This window comes from Hylobates moloch, unplaced genomic scaffold (assembly GCF_009828535.3).
Source record: "Hylobates moloch isolate HMO894 unplaced genomic scaffold, HMol_V3 SCAFFOLD_12, whole genome shotgun sequence".
NCBI lineage: Eukaryota > Metazoa > Chordata > Mammalia > Primates > Hylobatidae > Hylobates > Hylobates moloch.
Window position 1 is genome coordinate 80,238,420 of NW_026652287.1, and position 21,585 is coordinate 80,260,004.

The following is a 21,585-nucleotide window of genomic DNA, read 5'->3' on the forward strand; positions in this document are numbered from 1 at the left end:
GGCAGGAACCGCTAGCCTGCCTCCCCTCCTTCCTTTGTATCTGGGGAAGAGAGTCCTGATGGTGTACCCTAGCATTTCAGAACACTGTCTATGAATGTCAAAGCTGATTTACATATGTTCTTTTCCTGCAGGTATTGTTGAAATTCAAACTCTGTCATCCTTATTTATACTTCTAAGAACCACATTTGGTTTAAAGATTCTGTTTGCTATAGATGGGGAAAGAATTTATATTCGGCTCACTAGCGCATGGAAAAGAAGAACATTAGGTCTGTGTGGCACTTTTAATGGCAACATAAGGGATGATTTTCTGTAAGTACGATTTCTGCATAGTTAACCTAACTTAATGACTGGTCATTTAAAGGATAGAAATTCATTAAAAATGTGTACTTAACTAATAATAGCTTAGCTGTCATTATTCCAAGAGATTTACATGGATCATCGTATTTAAAATGTATAGCAATCTCTGATTAATATGTTTATTTTATAGATAAGGAAACTAACCAAGGCCTCAAAGTGGCAAATAAATCATTCAAGGTCACTTAGCTCACATGTAGTGGAGCTGGGCTTTGGATTTAGACAGTGTGGCTCAGCTATGCTCACTGCTCCAGCTATTCTCTTCTCTGCCACCTACCAACCTTAACAGTATTTTATTTTTGAAGCATTGCTGCCTAAAAAAAACCAAACAAATAAACAAACAAAAAACCCTCAATATTGGTATGCATTAGTGGTAGTAAATACTCTATAAATATTGATATCATTTGGTATTATTAATACCTAAAAAGCAACATTCTATTATCTTGCTAGATATTGTGATTGTTGGTGTTTCATTGGAAGAGAATTGATAACATATATTTGTACCCCTTGCATTGACCAAGTACTTTTCACCTATGTGCGAAAAGAAGCAGTTTATAATTTAGTGTAAATGCTTTGCGCACTTGTTATCATGCTAAAAGCACAATGGGAGCAATTTAAGCAGTAGACCATGGTTCTCAGCCTCACGGAGCTTTGTGTTGCAGATCAGGAGAGGATAACAACCTTTAAGAAATATATGTGGAATCTAAAATAGTTGAAATCACAGAAGCAAAGTATTATAGAATGGTGTTTGCCAGGGGATAAGGGTCTGGGTGGGAGTGTGGGAAGATGTTGGTCAAAGGGTACAAAGTTTCAGCTAGACAGGATGTGTAAGCTTGGGGAGATGTTTTGAGATCAATTAATTATATAATGACTATAATTAATGTGTACTTGAAAATTGCTAAGAGAGTAGATATTAAAAGTTCTCACAACAAAAAATAAGAATGTGAGGTGATGGACATGTTCATTAGCTTGATTTAACCATTTCACAATGTATACCTCGGAACATCATGTTATACTCTGTAAATGTATATAATTTTTTTTAGCTATACCTTAATTTTAAAAATAGTTAAAAAATGAATATTTACTGTTAGGCAAGGATCAATCAACTATATATATATATAAATAAATCAACTATTATATATAAAAATCAACTATATATATAAATACTGAGGTGATTCTAAAAATTAAGTGTTGGGCTTTGTGATTATGGCTAGAAGAACAATAGCGGGTTCATTGTGGGCTGGGCAGCCAGGGGACATTTCATGGAGAAGCTACTCTCCAAATACTGTTTCATTTCTTTTTTGTTTTATTTTATTTTCTATTTTATTTTACGTTAAGTTCTGGGATACATATGCTGAATGTGCATGTTTTTTACATAGACATACATGTGCCATGGTGGTTTGCTGCACCTATCAACTCGTCATCTAGGTTTTAAGCCCCACATGCATTAGGTATTTGTGTTAATGCTCTTCCTCCCCTAGCCCTACACCCCCAGACAGGCCCCAGTGTGTGATACTCCCCTCTCTGTGTCCATGTGTACTCATTGCTCAACTCCCACTTATGAGTGAGAACATGCGGTGATTGGTTTTCCGTTCCTGTTACAGTTTGCTGAGGATGATGGTTTCCAGCTTCATGTATGTCCCTTCAAAAGACAAGAACTCATTCTTTTTCATGGCTGCATAGTACCACATTTTCTTTATCCAGTCTATCATTGATGGGCATTTGCGTTGGTTCCAAGTCTTTGCTATTGTAAATAGTGCTGCAGTAAATATATGTGCTTTTTAAAAAACATTCTTGCCCATACCCTCCTTCCTGCTTGGGTTCTCTCCTCCTTATCTTTCTTGTGACCTCCCATTTATTGTTCACCCCAATTCAGACATTATTTGCCTCAAAAAGCTGAGCATACAAAATTAAATCTGAAAGTGCATTATCTATGAAAATTTATTGTTTGTCTGTCTGATTTCTTGTCTTGTTTATCTGTTAGGGCTTTTGAGACTAAGAGTTATGTCCTTGGTCTTTGTATTCTTAGGAACTAGCATAGAACCTCACATATAGTGGACAGTTAATTGAACTGAGGTAGAATGTTTAGTGGGGCATTAGGAACATAGTTTGGATGGGCAAGGGGAACTGGCATTTAAAATTAAAAAAATTTCAATTTCTTGTATCTTGTCTCCTTGTCTTCCTGTACCTTGTTTTTAGGTAATTCAGTTTTTTTGTTTTATTTATTTGTAGGTCAAAATATTGATATCTTCACCACATTTGAGAAGCAGAAACTACATTAAGTGGCTTGGCTATGATGTTCAGAAAAGACATTAATCCTCTTTTCTCTTCTTTGTTTGTGAGAATGGGTCAGCAGTCAATGTTTAAGAGACGGCAGATCTGTCTGCCTCTTTCTAAGGCACCAGTCTCCGCCATGTGTAAACATTTAGGTGTGATAAGAGTGCAGGATGATATTTCAGAGTCAGAGATAACTTGTGAACAGTGTTTAGCTTTCCAACTTAAGTAGTTAAAACTCTTTCTTCACAAAGGTTAATGTGAATATGCAGACATCGCGGAATAGAAAATATTAATTGCTTGAAAACATATTTTGTATGCCTTATTTTAGTAAGTCGACTATGGTGAGCTGAAAGGTTATTTTATAAAATGAAAGACAATAAATAAGTCCACATTTTAGCTCCTATTTTTAAAATTTATTGTTTTAAGGTAAACTAAATGAAATAAGAGAGCCAAGCTCTAAGTCAGTTCCACCTGGAAACCTTGACTACACGTACCACCCTGACCTATTTTATTGTCCTTCAGAGGAGTGAAGAGAGAAGGAAGTGGAAAGAATGAGAAGAAATGAACTAGCACAAACCGTGCAATTACTTTGAGTCTCGGTGTTCTTAAATAAACAAAATGAGATTTTGTACTAGGGTGTTTGTTGTAGTTCTTTACAGTTATGGGCTAGTTTGATTTTGAGGAATAGGAAAAGAAGAGAAGGATGAAAGGGTGGGGACAAGGAAATGGTTTGCATTGCTCTCTTTTTTTGTCCTCTCTCAGTCACTCTGCTGAGCAGCTCCAGTGAAAATAGTTCATCTGTAAGGACACTAGAGAAAGCTGAGATAATGCCTACTCTTCTACTTAGCCATATTAGAGGAGTTAACACAGTCAGGGTTGTGGTGTGGTCAAAAACTTCCTGCAGGAGATCTAATTCAACCTGATTCCCTAAGAAGTTTTGATAGTGTCTGGCACATTGTCCAATAGGGGTTGTCACTTAATAAATGTTGGTTGGTAAATTAATACATCTGAATGGCTGCTGGGGGTGGAATTGCAGTGTTTGTTTCCTAAACACTGTTGTAGTTTTAAGATAGATGTTTTTCATTTGGTTTGCCCACTTCATAATGGAATCTTGGTATTTCAGATCTCATAATGGAAATTGAAATATTGAACTGGATATATAGACTATTTATATTTTGAGATATTTGTCTTTACTTTGAAAAGAATCATGTGAAATGCCCATACTAACTTCCCCACATGCACCCTCAACCACACACATGCTAAAGTTTTGGTTGTGTGAGTGTGTATGGTTAAGTCAGGGAGAACTGGGTTTGAATCGTGGCTTTGATACTTATGAGCTTAGTGTAATTTAATATTTCTCTGAGCTTCTGCTTTGCTTTCTCTGTAAAATGGGGATAAAAGATGTTTTTCTTATAAGTTTGAGATGAAGATTAAATAAAATCATGTATGTCTACAATTTGGCACATTGTAAAATGTCAGTAATATGGAGCTTAATATCATTGTACTGTTTTTTTTAAACTGGTAGAAAAATTTCAAGCTGTAAGATTTCCTTGTACATTATGAAAAATAGTATTCTCTTATTTAAATATCTGAAGGTTATGAACAAATGAATGAGAGGTACATGAAGATGAGCATTGTCTTTGCTTTCTAGTTCTCCATCAGGCATGATAGAAGGTACACCACAGCTTCACGCAAATGCGTGGAGAGTTTCTTCTACCTGTTTTGCACCTGTTCATGTCCCAATGGTGGACCCCTGTAACATCAATCAACAAAACAGTAAGTTTTGCATGTAAACTTCCTTTCTGCTGTAAACTTAGGGAAAAGTTCTCTGTATTACTATAATTTTATAAAATTAGATAGTGAGTTTAAATTCTAATTTTCTCCATTATGGTAAAATCAGTGCCATTCCTCATGTATTTTTTTTTTTTTTTGCTTAATATTATGCCTTTACATATGTCTTTTCATGTAACCTAGGTTGTTTTTTAAAAACCTGACAGTGACTTTTATTTCCTATTTTTCATTCATAAATTTTCTTATTTTGGGTGTTTAGAAATCCCTTGTTTGCAGATGTGGACTAGCATTTGGGAGTTTTCAGAGTCTTTAAATGCTAAAGAAAAGCCTCTAGGAATCCTCTGAGAATGCTGTGATAGTCCAGGGATGTTTGATGTCAGTTATTACCATCTCATTAGAAGTCCCTACTCATAGCATATATTATGGCTTTATAAGCAGGAAGCCAGTGATCCAAAGAGGCTTTGTGCCATTGAGTGGGCAACAATTTGAGATGGTCATGCTCCAGAGTTCCAATTTGCAATGACAGGACAACTCACATGCTAAGAATTTTTGGCTGCATTTTTTAAAACTAAAGCCCCAGCAAACCATGTTAAAGTCTAGTTCACTTTGCAATAAAAAAGATATACATGTATATATTCAGATAGAAGATACACACAAGACATACACATGTATATATAATTGTGAAAAAATTAATGTACATGCTTAAATATTCTTGTAAGTTTATTTTTTCCTTTAATCATCTTGGCTAGTTGACTATTTGGATATAGTCTTTAAAAATACATTACTCATATTGGTTGAGCATTCATAAGAAGCCAGCACAGTTTATGGATCGTGCGGTGGTTGTTGGGAGGATTTTGTTGATTGCCATTTTTTTTTATTATTAACATAGAATTCTGGTATGCTGGAAAGAGCACAAGATACTTTTGCTCTTTGTGCTTTCTATTTTTTTAAAATCTAAGCCAGCTTTTAAACTTGAAAAAGTTTGTTAACCTCTTTGATCATTTTTCTTATCTATAATAACACGACTAGACTAGACTTTTTTAGTTTCATGAATGACTACTTTTAATCTTACTGCCATTTAACAATACCTTCCTCCATTCTGTCCCCAACTTTCAACTAATCTTCTCCTCCTCCTTCAACTACTCTTGTTTGGTTTGTTTCTTTCTTGGTTTCCTCCTGGATATTGTAGCAACTTTATTTTTTTATTTTTTAATAACATGTTAAAGTTGAAGTAGAGTTCAATTGATAAATTCAGTTTCCCTGTGGTCATTTCTTTAGTTACCTCCTTTATTATATGCTATTTTGCTCTATTTTCTATCACTTTTCTTCCCATATCCCATGTCTTTTATATATATACATATATGAAATTGAAATATTAAAGTAGATATATAGACTATTTATATTTTGAGATATTTGTCTTGTCTTTGAAAATAAGCCTGTGAACTACCCACATTAACTTCCCCACATCCACCCTAAACCACACACATGCTATGTACATGCATACATATATTTTATATTAACTTTTTTTTAGCTTTGCCATGAACTGTGATTTTCTTTAAAAAAATTCAGATAGGTAAATTCAGGAAGATTCCCAAAGAAAGGAAAATAAATAGACAAAAGTGAATAACTCTGATCTAGATTCTAAAGGATTTTTTTCATGAGGATCTTCTGTAGTTATCCTTAACTTAATGTCCGTGGGAATATACTTTGATCTACAAATTATTAGCGTCTTTGGTGTATTACTTTGCTTTTTCAGGATCCTTGGGCATTAAGAATATATATGTAAACAGTGTACTGCTATAGTTTGTCATTTGTTTTTATATACATATACATACTGAATGCAAAAATATCATACTTGAGCAATTGTCATGTTTTCTTACCAATAATAAATATATGTAATATACTCAACAAAATAAGTTCAGTATAATTCCTTAGTAGTGAAAAAACTGATCTCCAACAGCTTATCTGTTCTGTAAAAGACAATGACAATGAAAAGATTGATTAATTTTATCTGTTAGGAAGCCAATGCAAACTAGGTCCACGATATCAAGAAACCACAAAGCTACCCTCTTTCAGAAAGATGGAATCTGAATTGTTTTTTCAAACTTGGTTACTTCCATAAAGAATTATATCTGAGCAGTCATTCTCAAGGGAAAAATCAACAGATTTCAGGAAATGATTACACAGATGTCCTCCCCTCCCCAGGTGATTTTATAGTTACATCTCATGGCCTTTGGCATATACCCTAATCCCCAATTTCTGTTCATTATTCAATTATTCATGCACTTATAGATTTATTTATCAAACATTATTGAGCTCCTAATATCTGCCAGACATTGTACACTGTGCATTGTGCAGACATTGAGTTCAATGACTGTGTGGCATCTGACACATTACCATTCATTTCAGAGACTCCACTGAAATGAGATCATTCCCAATTCTTCCTAGACAATTGTGTGTTACACAGAGTTGCCATGATATCCACCATCTGGAACCACTTTATTGTGTGTGGATGTCTGGAAATAAGCCTCCCAATACTCTCCAATTCTTTATAGTAGGTTTCCTAAGATGATCCTCATGCAATGGGATGGTTGAGGCCACTGCTTCTCTCAACCATTCTATTACTCATGTTATTCAGGTACAATACACTATTTTTTTTTTCCTGAAAGACTGTTGACTATGGATTAAGTGCTGTTACCAATATTATAAAAAAACAAACAAAAACCTTATAAACTGAAATTGTTCACTCTTGTATTAAAAGTAATATGCGCTACAGTATATTTCTAAGAATGTGAAATGCTTGGATAATTCTGGGGTAAGATCTGAACTGTTAAATAAGATGCTAATGGGGCTCTTTGTTAGTTGGGTATGCAGCACACTGTGATGTCATCCACCAGGAGCTCTTCGCTCCTTGCCACATCTATATTAGCCCTGGGCTGTACTATCAGCTATGCCGCCACGATGCATGCAAGTGTGGAAGCTCCTGCCTGTGCAATGCTCTTGCCCACTATGCCTACCTCTGCGGCCAGCATGGTGTTCCCATTGATTTCAGAGCTCAGATTTCTTTCTGTGGTGAGTACAATGGCACAGATAAAGACTATCAAATAATACCGTAGAGACCTCTATGTTTGTAATGACTGCCTTTATTTTTTAAATGAAAGGTCAATATTGCATGTAAGTTATTTGAAATATTCTCATAATGTACAAACATGAAAAGCGAATGAAATAATATCTTAAGATCGGAGATATGTTGGATAAGACCAATAACTTTTGACTAGTTTCGTAATAAACAAAATTATTGTAACTATGTTTTGAAATACGCACAGAACTAATTTAAAACATTTAAAAAATTCTTATCGTGGAAATATCATATCTAAATATTGGAAAGTGTGGAAGAGATTATGTAATACAGCGACACAGTTGATTTGTGCTTAAATAGATGTTATGCAACAGGCAATTATTATCAAGTTGTTGGGTCTCTAATTTTCACACTTATGTTGTCTGCCATTTTCATTCATGCTAGATTGTTTCCTTGTGTGTTTTATAATTTTTTTTATCAGCTTATTTTTACCAGCACCCCTCCATCCCCATTAGAATCTTCTGTGATGTAGGTTTTAGGGGTACCACTCTCTCCACCTCCTCATTCCTTCAGTGGGTTATTCCAGTTATTCCAGGGGTATCATTGGCTGGTGTTGATGTTAATTGCTCAATTTTGGCTTTCTAAGACAAAAATATTGTAAATATAAAAGTAATGTAAGTTCATATACCAAATTTGTTTAGGATATCTGTCTAGGATTTTAATTTCTTAGAGATAACTTTTTAATTGCAGACCCAGCAGGTAGAGAAGCTTTTCTATCATCTTTCTATACTATGAGCCAATTTCTTCTAGTCTGGGGGTTGACAAATTACAACCATTAGGTCTCCTGCATTTTCGTGAATAAAATTTATTGAAATGTAGTCATGCCCACTTGTTTGCGTGTTGTCTATGGCTGCTTCTATACTACAAGGGCAGAGTTGAGTAGTTGTGACAGGGACTATATGCTCTGCAAAGCTGAAAATATTTACCATTTGGCCCTTTGCAGAGAAAGGTTTCCAACCCCTGCTTTAGTCCTTCATTTCCACTGAGGATGTTGCTCTTTGAGCATCCCAGTTAAGGGTCTCCCAGTTCCTTGCCTTGTAACGGGCCAACTTTCATTTTCTGTCATAGACCTCTAAGGAGGCATAAAATGTTTCTGTGTGCCATGGGAATCTTTCTCAAGTGATACTTCCTTGTCCTTAGCTGTGGTGTGCCAGAAGGGCATGCTGTACCATCACTGTTCCTCGTTCTGCCTCCGTTCCTGCATTTCTCTCTCTTCCCTGGAGCAGTGCAATGATGACTGTGCTGAAGGCTGTAATTGTCCGGAAGGCAAATTCTATGAAGACACTCTTAACTTTTGTGTACCCATGTAAGTCAGAGAAACAGGTTGGCAGCATCCTGTTTTAATCTCTTTTTCTCCTTACGGGCTAAATGAGCTTTCATGGAAGTTTTTGAAAAAATATTTCTTATCGTCTTTACTCTTTTAAAAAAAAACCCTGCACATGTTCATCAACAGTTACAGAAAGAGCCAAGGAATCTCTGATGGTTGATCTTGAAGTGTATTCCTGCTTGTTTTTACCATAGTCAAATCAATAACAAGGTTTGTGCTTCACTATCGCATGGCAAACTTTAGTAGCAGGACTTTAATATCTCAGCACTGACAAATTTCTCAATTTACACACGGAGTGAAGCCCTTTGTCTTATACATAGGGTTAAATGATATATCAGTTATGTTTCTCTGAATTGCGTTCAGTGATTTTTCTTGTGACTAAAACAACACAGTTTGAGTTGTATTTTAGAAAACGAAATCTGGAGCTACACAAAACTTCATGTCTAAGCAGCTTTTGCCATTTGTGTAATAGGATTACATGCAGTCTTGTAGAATAATGTGGACCTTAGAGTGTACCTTACAATGACCAGTGGAGAGCATAGGGTCGGCTTGAATTTTAGTGGTTTTTGAAAAAAATTGTATCCTATTTACTTTACTTTTTTTTCTTATAGATTCCACTGCCGGTGTCATTATAGGGGCAGTGTTTATCAACCTGGAGAGCTCATCCCCACACCCTCGGGCTTATGGTAGGTTTCGATGATGGGGATTGTGTTTGACAAATGTTGTATGTGCTAATATAATTCTTTCTTTTATATATATATATTTTTTATTATATTTTAAGTTCTAGGGTATATGTGTACAATGTGCAGGTTTGTTACGTATGTATACATGTGCCATGTTGGTGTGCTGCACTCATTAACTCGTCATTTACATTAGGTATATCTCCTAATGCTATCCTTCCCCTCTCGCCCCACCCCACAACAGTCCCCAGTGTGTGATGTTCCCCTTCCTGTGTCCAAGTGTTCTCATTGTTCAATTTCCACTTATGAGTGAGAACATGCAGTGTTTGGTTTTTTTAACCCTAACTATAAGTTGAAATATGATTTCTGTAATTAAAAAATAAAGGTAACAATGTAATCTTTAAATATGTTATAATCATATGATTGTATATATATGTACAAACACATATATGCAAAACACATGCATATATGACATTTCAAAGTGAAATAACCAAGTTTTGTACTCATAACTGCAGAAAGGAGTTATGAATTTAAGTATCTCACAGCAAAATGAAAGTCCTTTGATCATTTTTGGTTATTAGATATAAGTTAGGGGTGAAGTATGTGTTTAAATACTATAGTATTACTGAATAGGCTCAAAAAAAAGCAATTTCAAAATAGATTTGAAAAATGTCCTGCACAGTAGTAAGTGTGCCTCCTCCCCAGGCCCATCAATACTAGAAAGATAGCATTTAATCATAGGATAACACTCATTCTGGTTATAACTTTTCTGTTGAAAATCTAGGCATGTCCATGCAGCAGTCCATACTTACATATAATTCCTAACCTCCCCTTTTTAGTTGCCCCATAGGTGCCAACAGATAATAATAGACAGTAGATAATAACAATAATAATCATATCTAATCATTACTGTGTAACTTCTTTTGTGCTGGCACCATTCTAAGTGTTTAATATCTATTATTAAGATACTTACTCATCACCATAACCCTAAGAGATAGGCAATGTTGTTTCATCCTGATTTACAGGTGAGGAAAATGGGATACAGGTGGCTAAGGAACCTGATACTAAAGCTGGGAGTTAGTCCCAGGCAACCTGGCTCGGCAGTGCTTGTTGCCTGCCTACTTTGCTCTGCAGCTGATTTTTGTATTCACAGCAGAATATTGATTATGCTCAATTTACCTTTATCTTTATCTCCACCTCTTTTCCTATCCACATCAAGACACAATGGCAACTAGCTCTTGGATCTTTCTGTGATAGGCAGTACTACTATTCACACAGTTTTCCAAGCCAGAGCTCCAGGAATCATTTTCGACTCTTTCCTCTTGCTCAAAACACCTAATCAGTAACTACCCAGCAACTTTGGATTTTACTTGATTTGACTTTCTACACGTAGTCAAAAGCCATTTCTTCCTTTCCATCATCACGGCTTTAGCAATCAGTGTGTCTCATTTTCTCTTTCCTAGACCTTCCTCTCTGGAGTTCTTGCCTCTAGTTTTTCCTCTCTTTCATTCTGCCGAGGTGTCATGTCTTTTTGGATTTAACTTAATTAATGTATGTAAACCTAGCAAGAAAAAAAGGTAACCATCCCTCCTCAATGAAAAAAAATCAAAATTCACTTAATATAGTGACTTTGTTAGCCATTCCTTTTTAAAAGCCTTTGTCCCAGAATAAGTATGATATGGAAGACCTGGATGTGTGATCTGAGACCTGTCTGTCTCAGTTCCTCTGTGCTATTCAAAGTGTGAGCAAATTCAGTCAGAAGTGACTCAGTGGTGAATCACATCTCTGAGTGTCATTCTAGTGTTCAACTATGCATTGCATATTTTTCATGTGATGTGGACTGTATATGTGATTCAGCTTCTTCATCTGGGCTTAAATATAGAACATATGATCTGGTCCAAAGCTGAAAGAAAAACTGTATTGGAGTTATTGAGAACTGATGTGTTGTTTTCCATCATGTTATCTTCTTCGGGGGTTTTCAAAGTTAATTTTTCCTATATGCGGCTCTTGCCTTTTACCCTGACTTTAGAATGTAAGTTGCAAGGAAGCTGTGACTCCATCCTATCTTCAATGCTGCTGCCAAAATGATTCAAAGCAACCGTATCACTTTTCTGCTTAGGTCTTCAATGGCTCACCTCAGGGGTAAAATCTTAGCATCTTCTAGGAGCTAGCCTCTGCCTCTCTTGGCATTCTCACAGCCTGCCCCTTCCTGCATTGCACTTTGCTATGTAGAACGCTGCTTTACTTCTTCATGGTTTATGTGTTTCCACTGAGTGTTATAGCCTTCCTACCTTAGGTGTGCCATAACCTCCATCCACTCTTCAAAACTGTTCAGACTTTACTTCCTTTGATTCCCTGATGTTGGTTGCCAACAGGTTTTAAAAACATTTTTTCTTTGTTTTACTTCTATCTCTTAACATATTTCTATGTTGCATGTGTCACACTGCATACATTATTTATTTGTGTGTCTTCCCCTCCTACGAGACAAATTACGGTAAGGACTATGAATTTTGGTGTTCATATCTCCCATGCCTATCCCAGTGCTCCACACTTACAGGTGTTTGATAAAAAGTGTTGAAATAGCGTTCCTGAAATCAGACCTAACCCAACAGCTTGTAAAAAATTCTGTGGGAAAAATAACATTTGTGTAATGTACTCAATCAATTCTTGTACATTAGATTGTTGTTGAAATTCAGGAAAAAAAAAACAAACAGATTTGGTTCCATAAATTAACTATTTATTTACTTCTAGCCAGTGTTCAAATGGGACTGTGAAATGTGATGAATTGGCAACGCCCTCTGCTGGTAAGATCTTAAAAGATGTTTTCCTGAATGAGGGTGCAGCTCTGATACTGCCTCCACTCCTGGCAGAAGTCATCAATCACCTCTTCTTCCCAATGTGCATGGCTATAGCCTTGGGAATGTTCTTCAACATGGTGTTCCAGTGCTTCTCAACTTTTTCCACATTGAAAATTATAATATTTTTAGGACAGTCTTAAGTCAGCTCAGGGGCGGAGCAGGTCAACCCAGGGATGCTGCCGAGATGCTGCCTAACGCAGGACCACCTCAGGCGTCCCAAGGACTTTAGGGATATGTATCTAGGCAAGTGTTGTAACCCATTTGTGGGACAGAAATTGGGAAACTCTATTTTAGACCATCACTTCTCAGATTTTAGTGTGCACATGTGGGGATCTTGTTAAAATGCAGATTCTGATTCATTGGGTCAGGAGTGATACCTGAGATTCTACATTTCTATCAGTGGCCAAGATAACATTAATACTTCTGGTTCCTGGGCTGCATTATGAGTAGCATGGCTCTGGGACTAGTAACAATAAATTTAACAATGCATGTAAAATGACATCCACTGTCATCCCTTCAGAATGTCATTTTAAATATCTTTCCTAAGATCTTATATATGAGGACTATATATAGTATTTATTTTCATTATATAAAAAGTCTCAAATTCTCAGTTACTATGGGCAAATTCTAGGCACATAATAAACAACACTTGCTTTCATAGATTTTAATGGGCAGGAAGAGTATAGGCTGATAAAAGTAATTGTGAGCTATTATTGCTTTGTTATGTATTTGAATGGCCTGGTATATATTATTATTAAAGAGCTTTGAATTACATGCCCTGAATTTACAAGGATTCAGACAAGCCTAGGGCTTCTTTACAAGACAGGTTTATGGACCACACACATTCAGTAGCTACAGGGCCATCCTGACTCTGCCCCATTTGATTCAGGGTGACTCGGCCGCATTTGATTCAATGAAGGGAAGCCCAGGTGGCTAGCCTTCTCACAGAGGAACCCACAGGATTTGATTCCTCTGGCCCCACTTGAGGAAATTTATTTGATCTCTAAGAGCCCAAAAGCTTTCCTGAAGAATACGGAGCCCCTGTCCTGACTATAATTATGTCTACTTCTGTGCTTCTGTGGTATAGTGAGAACTGATATAAACAATGACTCGAGGTGAAGCAAGATTTAGAATAATCATGTGTTCATTGCAGCTTTGTAAAAGCCACAATGCTTTTACATTATGCTTAAAAATTGATAACATATGCTGAAAAATTGGTAATATTTGTATGAATTAATAAAAACATCCTATTTTTTGACTTCAGAAAATTATACTCTAGTTAGTTACTGTCTTATGGAAGGCAGCTAACATTCTCAAACTCAAAATAGGTTTATTCTAAACCTATTTTGTGACTAAAGGGAATCTGGCTAGGGGATATTTGTAAGCTCATTAAAAATCATGGAGTAACAGCGTCATATAATAATAACTGGTAAAATATTTTGTGGTGAATTTTGTTTTGATGACAAGTACATGCCAATATGATTATTTGTCTGTGGAGCAAATACAAGTTAAGGACATTTTGTCTGTGCTTATATCTGAAGTTCACATCTGCCCAGAGGGAAAAGAGTATTTCGACTGCAGGTTTCCTAACCCTGAATTACCAGCTGGTGGTGTTAATTGTGAGACTACATGTGCAAACCTAGCCATGAACTTCACCTGCGCCCCATCCTCACCCTGTATAAGTGGCTGTGTTTGTGCTCCAGGGTAAGCCTCTTCTTCATAATACAGAACATTCAGGATTTGCCTGAAAGCACAAGATCTCCTGAAAACATTCTTTACAGAAATAGCCAGAATTGCTGTTCTGACTAGTGGTTAACTGGGTTGGTAGCTAGAAGGCTATTGTGATTATTTTGCTTGGTTCATGTAACATTGTGAAATATTATTAATGTAATACACTGAATTGAGGAGAAAACTCATTTCTGGATGAAGTTGGAATTTCTCCCCTGATGAAACTGCAATTTTGAGAAAGTGACACAATTAATCACTCTTCATTCAAAACACTCTTCAAGTGCATTTTTAAATATTCTGTTGTGCAGTTACTGGTGTTGATGTGAAGTTGTAATAGTGATGCCAACTGTTTTATCTTAAAGAAAATAGTGTATTGAGGCTACAAAGGGCAGTGGGTAAGAGTGGGAGCTCTGGCATCAGACACACCACTGCTCAAATCCCAGTCTGACATTGTTAGTGGAGTGATTTTTCTGCAAGTTCCTTTTAAGCCTCAGTTAAGCACTGTGATATGTGGTGTGTGTGTGTGTGTGTGTGTGTATGTATTTAATAAATATAAGCCACTATTTTGTGGCAGCATATTCTACTCTTAGCTTCATAAATATTCTTCCATTGCAGAAATGCCTAGTGCACGTGAAAGACAAACACAGAATCTGGTGGCTATTGGCTTCGTCACAGGCGCACATATAATCTGGCCTCCCTGGCCCTCCCTCTTCTGGTAATGAAATAGAGGCCGTGCAGAGAGAGTGCCATCTAAGGCAAACAGGTCACCCATTCTTCCTCAATGAACATGTTCACACAAAGGGATTCCTGGGATCAGCTCATATAAACCAGGAGCAAAGAAGAGCGAGGTCTTGTGGTTTGTTTCCCAGGACAATCGCATTTGTCTAAATGGCCCCCATCTGGAATAGGTTGACGAGCCAAGTAACTTGGGACTGGCATCAATCTCTTTAGAAAGAAAGGACATAGGAGGCAGAGAAAAGAAGGTCACAAAAGAACAAGTGCCCGTGGCTGGGAAAATAAAGACAGGTACAAATAAGGCCATAGAGCAGATAAGCAAGGAAGACATTTTAGTAAAAAGGAGAAGGGAAATAAAACCTTTATTGTGGTAGAATAATTAAAACCCACAACATTGCTTGATTTATTAGATTTGATTGTGACTCTTAGGAATGCATGGCTAATTAAAGCCATATCCTAATTTTGTTTTATATGCTGTGCTTGAGCTATTATCTTTTAAAATATATTTATTGCCACCTTTGACATTTAGTTGGACAGTGATTTATTTACTGGCTAAATCTCACTACAAAACGTTAAGGAGATTTCCTCCTACCTTCTCTGACTGTATTGAAATAAATGTGATTGGAATTGACTTAGAGGCCTCTGACAGATTTGGAAATACTTTATTAAGATAGCTTTCTCTTACAACATTGTTTATGGTAATGTGATTTGCCATGTCTTCTATGTGACCTTGTCTGGCTCATTTTGGCACAATAGTCCAGTGTGACTTGTTTTATGTGGCTCCTAACAGTGCCAGCAATTTATTGACTATAAAAGGACCACATAACCCTAATTGAGAAATCACTGTGGATTGAAGAAATGGAAAGTAGTATAGAGGAAAAGTCAGATGGAAATGGCTTCTATGTTGGCCCTCCTTATAAGCTGAAGTCCCTCACGGCAAGTTACTTAACCACTTGAAATCTCAAGTTTCTCTTTTAAAAATGGATATAACAATATATTTACTTCTTGGATGATTGAGTATATGCTGCACACCAGTTATATAGTAAGTGCTCAGGAAATGTTTATTTCTTATCCCACTTGTAACTTGCTTAAAGCAGATACAAGCATACTTTGTTTCATTGTGTTTTGCTTTATTGCACTTCACAGGTGTTGCATTTTTTACAAATTGAAGGTTCGTGGCAACCCTGCATCAAGCAAGTCTGTTGGTGTCATTTTCCAACAGCATGTGCTTACTTGGTGTCTCTGTGTCACATTTTGGTAATTTTTGCAGTATTTCAGAACTTTTTCATTATCATTATATCTGTAAACAGTGAACTTTGATTATTATGTAATTATTTCAGGGTTCCACAAATGGTGCCCTTATAAGATGGAAAAATTAATTGATGAATGTTGTATGTGCTCCGATTTCTCCATGTATAGGCCATTCCACCATGACTATCCCTTTTCTCAGGTCTCTCTATTCCCTGAGACACAATACTGAAATTAGGCCAATTAATAACTCTACAATAGTCACTGAAAGTTCAAGGGAAAGGAAGAGTCACACATCTGTCACCTTAAATCAAAAGCCAGAAATGATTAGATTTAGTGAAGAAGGCATTTTGAAAGCTGAGATAGGCTACAAGCTAGTCCTTTTGCAACAGTCAGCCAAACTGTGAATGCAAAGGAAAAGTTCATGAAAGAAATGAAAAGTGCTGTTACTCCAGTGAACCCACAAATGGTAAGAAAGCAAAGCAGCTAGCTGATATGGAGAAAGTTTTAGTAGTCTGGATAGATAAAATCAGCTGCAACATTCACTTCTGCAAAGGCTTAATCCATAGCAAGGCTTTAACTCTTTTCAATTCTATAATGGCTGAGAGAGGTGACAAAGCTGAAGAAGAAAAGTTTGAAGCCAGCAGAGGTTGGCTCATGGAGTTTAAGAAAAGAAACTATCTCCATAACATAAAAGTGCAAGTGCTGATGGAGAAGCTTCAGGAAGTTATCCAGAAAATGCAACTAAGATAATTGATGAAGGTGGCTACACTAAACAATAGATTTTCAATGTAGATGAAACAGATTTATATAGGAATAAAGTGCCATCTAGGACTTTCATAGCTAGAGAGAAGGCAATGCTTGGCTTCAAAGCTTCCACAGACAGGCTGACTCTCTTGTTAGGGGCTAAGGCAGCTGGTGACTTTAAGTTGAAGCCAATGCTCATTTACCATTCAAAAAATCCTAGGGCCCTTAAGAATTATGCCAAATCTACTCTACCTGGGCTCTGTAAATGAAACAACAAAGCCTGGATGGCAGCACATCTGTTTACAGCATGGTTTACTGAATATTTTCAGCCCACTGTTGAGAACTGATGCCTAGAAAAAAAAGATTCCTTTAAAAATATTACTACTTATTGGCAGTGCACCTGGCACCTAGGAGCTCCAGTGGAGATGCAGAAGAATATATTAATGTTGTTTTCATGCTTGCTAACACATTTATTCTGCAGCCATTGATCAAGTAGTAATTTCAACTTTAAAGTCTTATTATTTAGGAAATACATTTCACAGGGCTATACCTGCCATAGATAGTGATTTCTCTGATGAATCTGGGAATAGAAAATTGAAAGTATTTTGGAGAGTATTCACTATTCTAAATACCATTAAGAACATTAGTGATTCATGAGCAGAGGTCAAAATATCAACACAAACAGGAGTTTGAAAAAAGTTTATTCTAACCCTCATGGATAACTTTGAGGGTTTTAAGACGTCAGTGGAGGAAGTTAACTGCAGACGCGAAGGAAATAGCAAGAGAACTAGAATTAGAAGTGAAGCCTGAAGATATGACTGATTTGCTTCAATCTCATGATAAAACTTGAATGGACGAGGAGCTGCTTCTTACAGATGAGCAAAAAATATGGTTTCTTGAGATGTGATCTATACTTAGTGAAGATGCTGTGAACATTGTTGGAATGATAATAAAGGATTTAGAATATTGCATAAACTTAATTGATAAAGCAGTGGTAGGGTTTAAGACGACTGACTGCAATTTTGAATGAAAATTCTAGGTAAAACACTTATCAAATACATTGCACACTACAGAGAAATCTTTTGTGAAAGGGAGAGTCAATCAATGTGGCAAACTTCACTGTGTCTTATTTGAAGAAATTGCCACAGATATCCCAGCCTTCAGCAACCACCACCCTGATTAGTCAGCAGCCACCAACACTGAAGGAAAACCCTCCTTCAGTAAAAAGATTATGGCTCCTTGAAGGCTCAGATGATCATTAACTATTTTTTTTTGCAATAAAGTATTTTTAAATTAAGGTATGCATATTTTTTAGATATAATGCTATTATGCATTTAATAGACTATAATGTAAATATAACTTTTATATGTACTAGGAACCAAAAAATCTGTGTGACTTGCTTTATTGTGATATTAACTTTATTGCTGTGATCTAGAACCAGATTAACAATATCTCTGAAATACACCTATAATTTACAGTGATTTAAAGTTTTCCTTTTCCTTCTTCCAGTTTTGAGTAGTTATGAAAAACTCATCAGTCATTAATTAGCAACGCCAGTTAAAACCATGACTTTGGCTGGGGATATAAGAATTGTGGTTCATTTTGGTGAGGTTTCCCTCACTTAAACAACTGAAAAATTAAAGTTTATGAAGCGTCTAATGTTTGAGGCGTTGTGTTAAGCTGTAGGAATGGGGGCTGTTAAAATACATTTATTAGATAATAATAGAATCTACCTTAGGGGATTGTCACTAGGATAAGATCAGTTAGGGGCATAGTTACAATGGTTAGAATAGTGCCTTGCCATAGTAAGCAGTCAAGAATATTAGTTTTGTTATTGTTCTTATAGTTCTTGTCACTATAAGCTATTTAATGAAGTACTTAACAGTTCATTGTGATAAATCCTCCAATAAAAGTTTATAAAGTTGCTAAGTATAGGGAGTATGTGAAGGAGCTGGGGACATAAAAGATTGCATCGAATTGAGTTTTAAGTGATAAGTTTGCCAGACAGAACATGGGAAAAGAATTTTCTAGGCAGAAGAAAAATTCAAAGCTCAGGATGCATGGCTAGAAGTTTGGGAGGGCCAAGGTGAGAGATTGTAGAATCGAGGGCATTGTTGGTCTGAAAGAAAGAAATCTAAATGAGATAATGCATCATTTATATAAATACGTTTCTTCAGTTGTCTTCTATGTGCTACATATTGTGTGACATGAACATAAACAGGATATTTATGGTCCTCTCGAGTGAAGCTGAAAGTCTAGTGGACAGCATATACACTGAATAAGGAATTACAGTACTGTGTACGAAGAGCCATGAGAAAGCAGAGAGCTAAAATAACATGAGAAATTATTTCTGTTTTATAGAAGAGGCAAGAATTCAGGGTTCCTGAATTCCATGTTAATTTTTATAATCTTATATTTTTATAATCTTGAATTTTTATATTTTAAAGCAAAATGTAAAAAAAGTTTTATACCTTATCTATTTTAGGAGCTTTTAATTTTTATTTATTTATTATTTGTTATGTAAATAAATTATAGATTAACTCATAATAACAAATTATTTAAATAATGACAACTAATTTTCAAATTTAATGTTATTTTTCTTTACTGTTATTTTATATATTTATTATATTTATAATTAATTACAAAATTATTGTTATACTATTATCATTATTTTATTATTAACACTTCTAGAAAAAATCATTACTTTATTAAAACTTTCAGAAAAAATTGTAAGAATATTGAAATATATATTTATATTAAATGATTTGATGTTATATGTAATATATATTTAATCTTCATATCAAATATTTAGATAACACACCAAAATTAATTCTTCCCTGAGATTAGTTCAATTTTTATATTAAAATTTTATACTTATATATTTATATTTAAATTATATATTAAAATATAACATTTGTATATGTTTAACTTTTATAACCATAGACATTTTTAGACACTTTCAGGGTATAATCTTTCAAGAAGAAAATAACACTTGGAAGAAAACCAACATTAGAAAGTTATCACATTAAATAAATAAGAAACAATGTGAAACACTTAATATAATGTTTTGTAGTTCCACACACACCTAAGTTAAACTCTCCTGATTTCAACTTTAAGCACTCAGAAAGAAGCTTTTGATTACTCTCTACATCTTGTAACAAAAATGTTAACCATTTAATAATTTACTATTTCATCAGAAAATCATAGGCCCTACAGACTCTTTTAAGTAGCAGATATTAAAGAACGGGACTCTCATTTCCTCTATAAATTTTTTTTCAGAATGACTCACTTTATTAGAAATTTAGGCTTCTGTCTTCCTTTCATGCACTCAGTGAATAGCAGAAAGGTCAATATATCACATCTAGTCATTTGCCTGGCATTTAGTACCGTGATACATAAGGTACTATGTGGAAAAAGCGAGGAGAAAGACTGGATTCAACTCCTCAATAGGTTAGATAGAGTGCCTTAGACAGCTGTAATAAATATAGATGACAGTGTTAATATGCTAAGATTACTGATATTTTAAAACTGAAATTTGTAGTTCATACTAAATAGCATTTTATTCTTCATTTGGAAGAATGGCAGAGCACAAAGGAAAGTGTTTTGTTCCTGAAAGCTGCCCATGTATTTGGAAAGATTGGGAATATCTCTCAGGAGAAGTGATTGCTACACCGTGTTACACCTGGTAAGGAGATCCATTTATTTCACAAATATTTTCCTAAGTAATTGTGTAAATTTCAATCATCTTGTATTTATTTAATGGGACTGACATCAGCAAAAAGTAAATCAAGCCTGAGCAAATAATTTAAAGGCCTGCAGGAGCTGGTGGACAGTTACTATCTGCAGGGGACTATATCATTATCTTTATGCGTATTTGTTCAGCCCAGAAGAAAACTGTGAAATACAACAATCTAAAAGTTTAATAGGAAAAAATATCTCACGTTTATAAGAAAGTGCTAAATGTTACAAAGAAAAGACCGTATTTAATGGAAGGGTTTCAGTTTCAAGGTAAGTCAAAAGAATACCATAAAATAAAATTTGAAATATAATTTCCCTAAAATATGGACAAAGATTCTAAACTCATGAGCAATGTCATGTCTAATGCATTTAAATTTACTCAAATATGGGAGATGGCATTGTGCTCTTTCAGCTACCAGCAGACCTGTGTTCAGTTTTTCATTCCATCGTCTACTTTCTGTATGACCTATGCACAATTCCCAGGCTTGGTTTTGGTGTCTGATAATTCATTTAAACAAAGTGAAAAACGTATGCCTAATTTGTCAATGTAATAGGTAGTATCAGAATGAATTGGCAGTATTCCTAAGGGATATTGGCTCATGAATTCTCTTGAATACAGACATTCCAATGTTACTGTCACTTGAAATCACTAGTTAGAGTCAAGTTTCTTTAGAAAGGTAACTTGTGTTATTTTTTTAATAGCGTTTGTCGACGAGGAATGTTCAATTGCACGTATTATCCATGCCCAGCAGTGTGCACAATATACGGGGACCGACATTATTATTCTTTTGATGGACTAGAATATGACTATATCAGTGATTGCCAGGTGTTTTTGATAAAGGTAGGTCACAGTTACACATTTTTATTTGCATTTGTATAAAGATTGAATGTAAAAAACAAGTATGCTGGTCCCTGATATATCGAGTTCATGGGTTATTTATAAAACCTATAAAACAATTACGT

The 21,585-nt window shown here is 35.4% G+C and overlaps 1 protein-coding gene across 2 annotated transcripts in view; it reads left to right on the plus strand.

The window, feature by feature from the left end:
* The window catches only part of OTOGL (otogelin like), a 269,944-nt gene that overhangs the window by 143,697 nt on the left and 104,662 nt on the right, over positions 1 to 21,585 (plus strand). For both annotated transcript variants that reach the window (XM_032171665.1, XM_032761833.1), the window contains 9 exons: positions 132 to 309; positions 4,283 to 4,407; positions 7,285 to 7,494; positions 8,702 to 8,867; positions 9,500 to 9,574; positions 12,320 to 12,372; positions 13,968 to 14,130; positions 20,462 to 20,569; positions 21,325 to 21,463. In XM_032171665.1, coding sequence (XP_032027556.1) covers positions 132 to 309; positions 4,283 to 4,407; positions 7,285 to 7,494; positions 8,702 to 8,867; positions 9,500 to 9,574; positions 12,320 to 12,372; positions 13,968 to 14,130; positions 20,462 to 20,569; positions 21,325 to 21,463 — 1,217 coding nt within the window. The remainder of the gene's footprint in view (positions 1 to 131; positions 310 to 4,282; positions 4,408 to 7,284; positions 7,495 to 8,701; positions 8,868 to 9,499; positions 9,575 to 12,319; positions 12,373 to 13,967; positions 14,131 to 20,461; positions 20,570 to 21,324; positions 21,464 to 21,585) is intronic.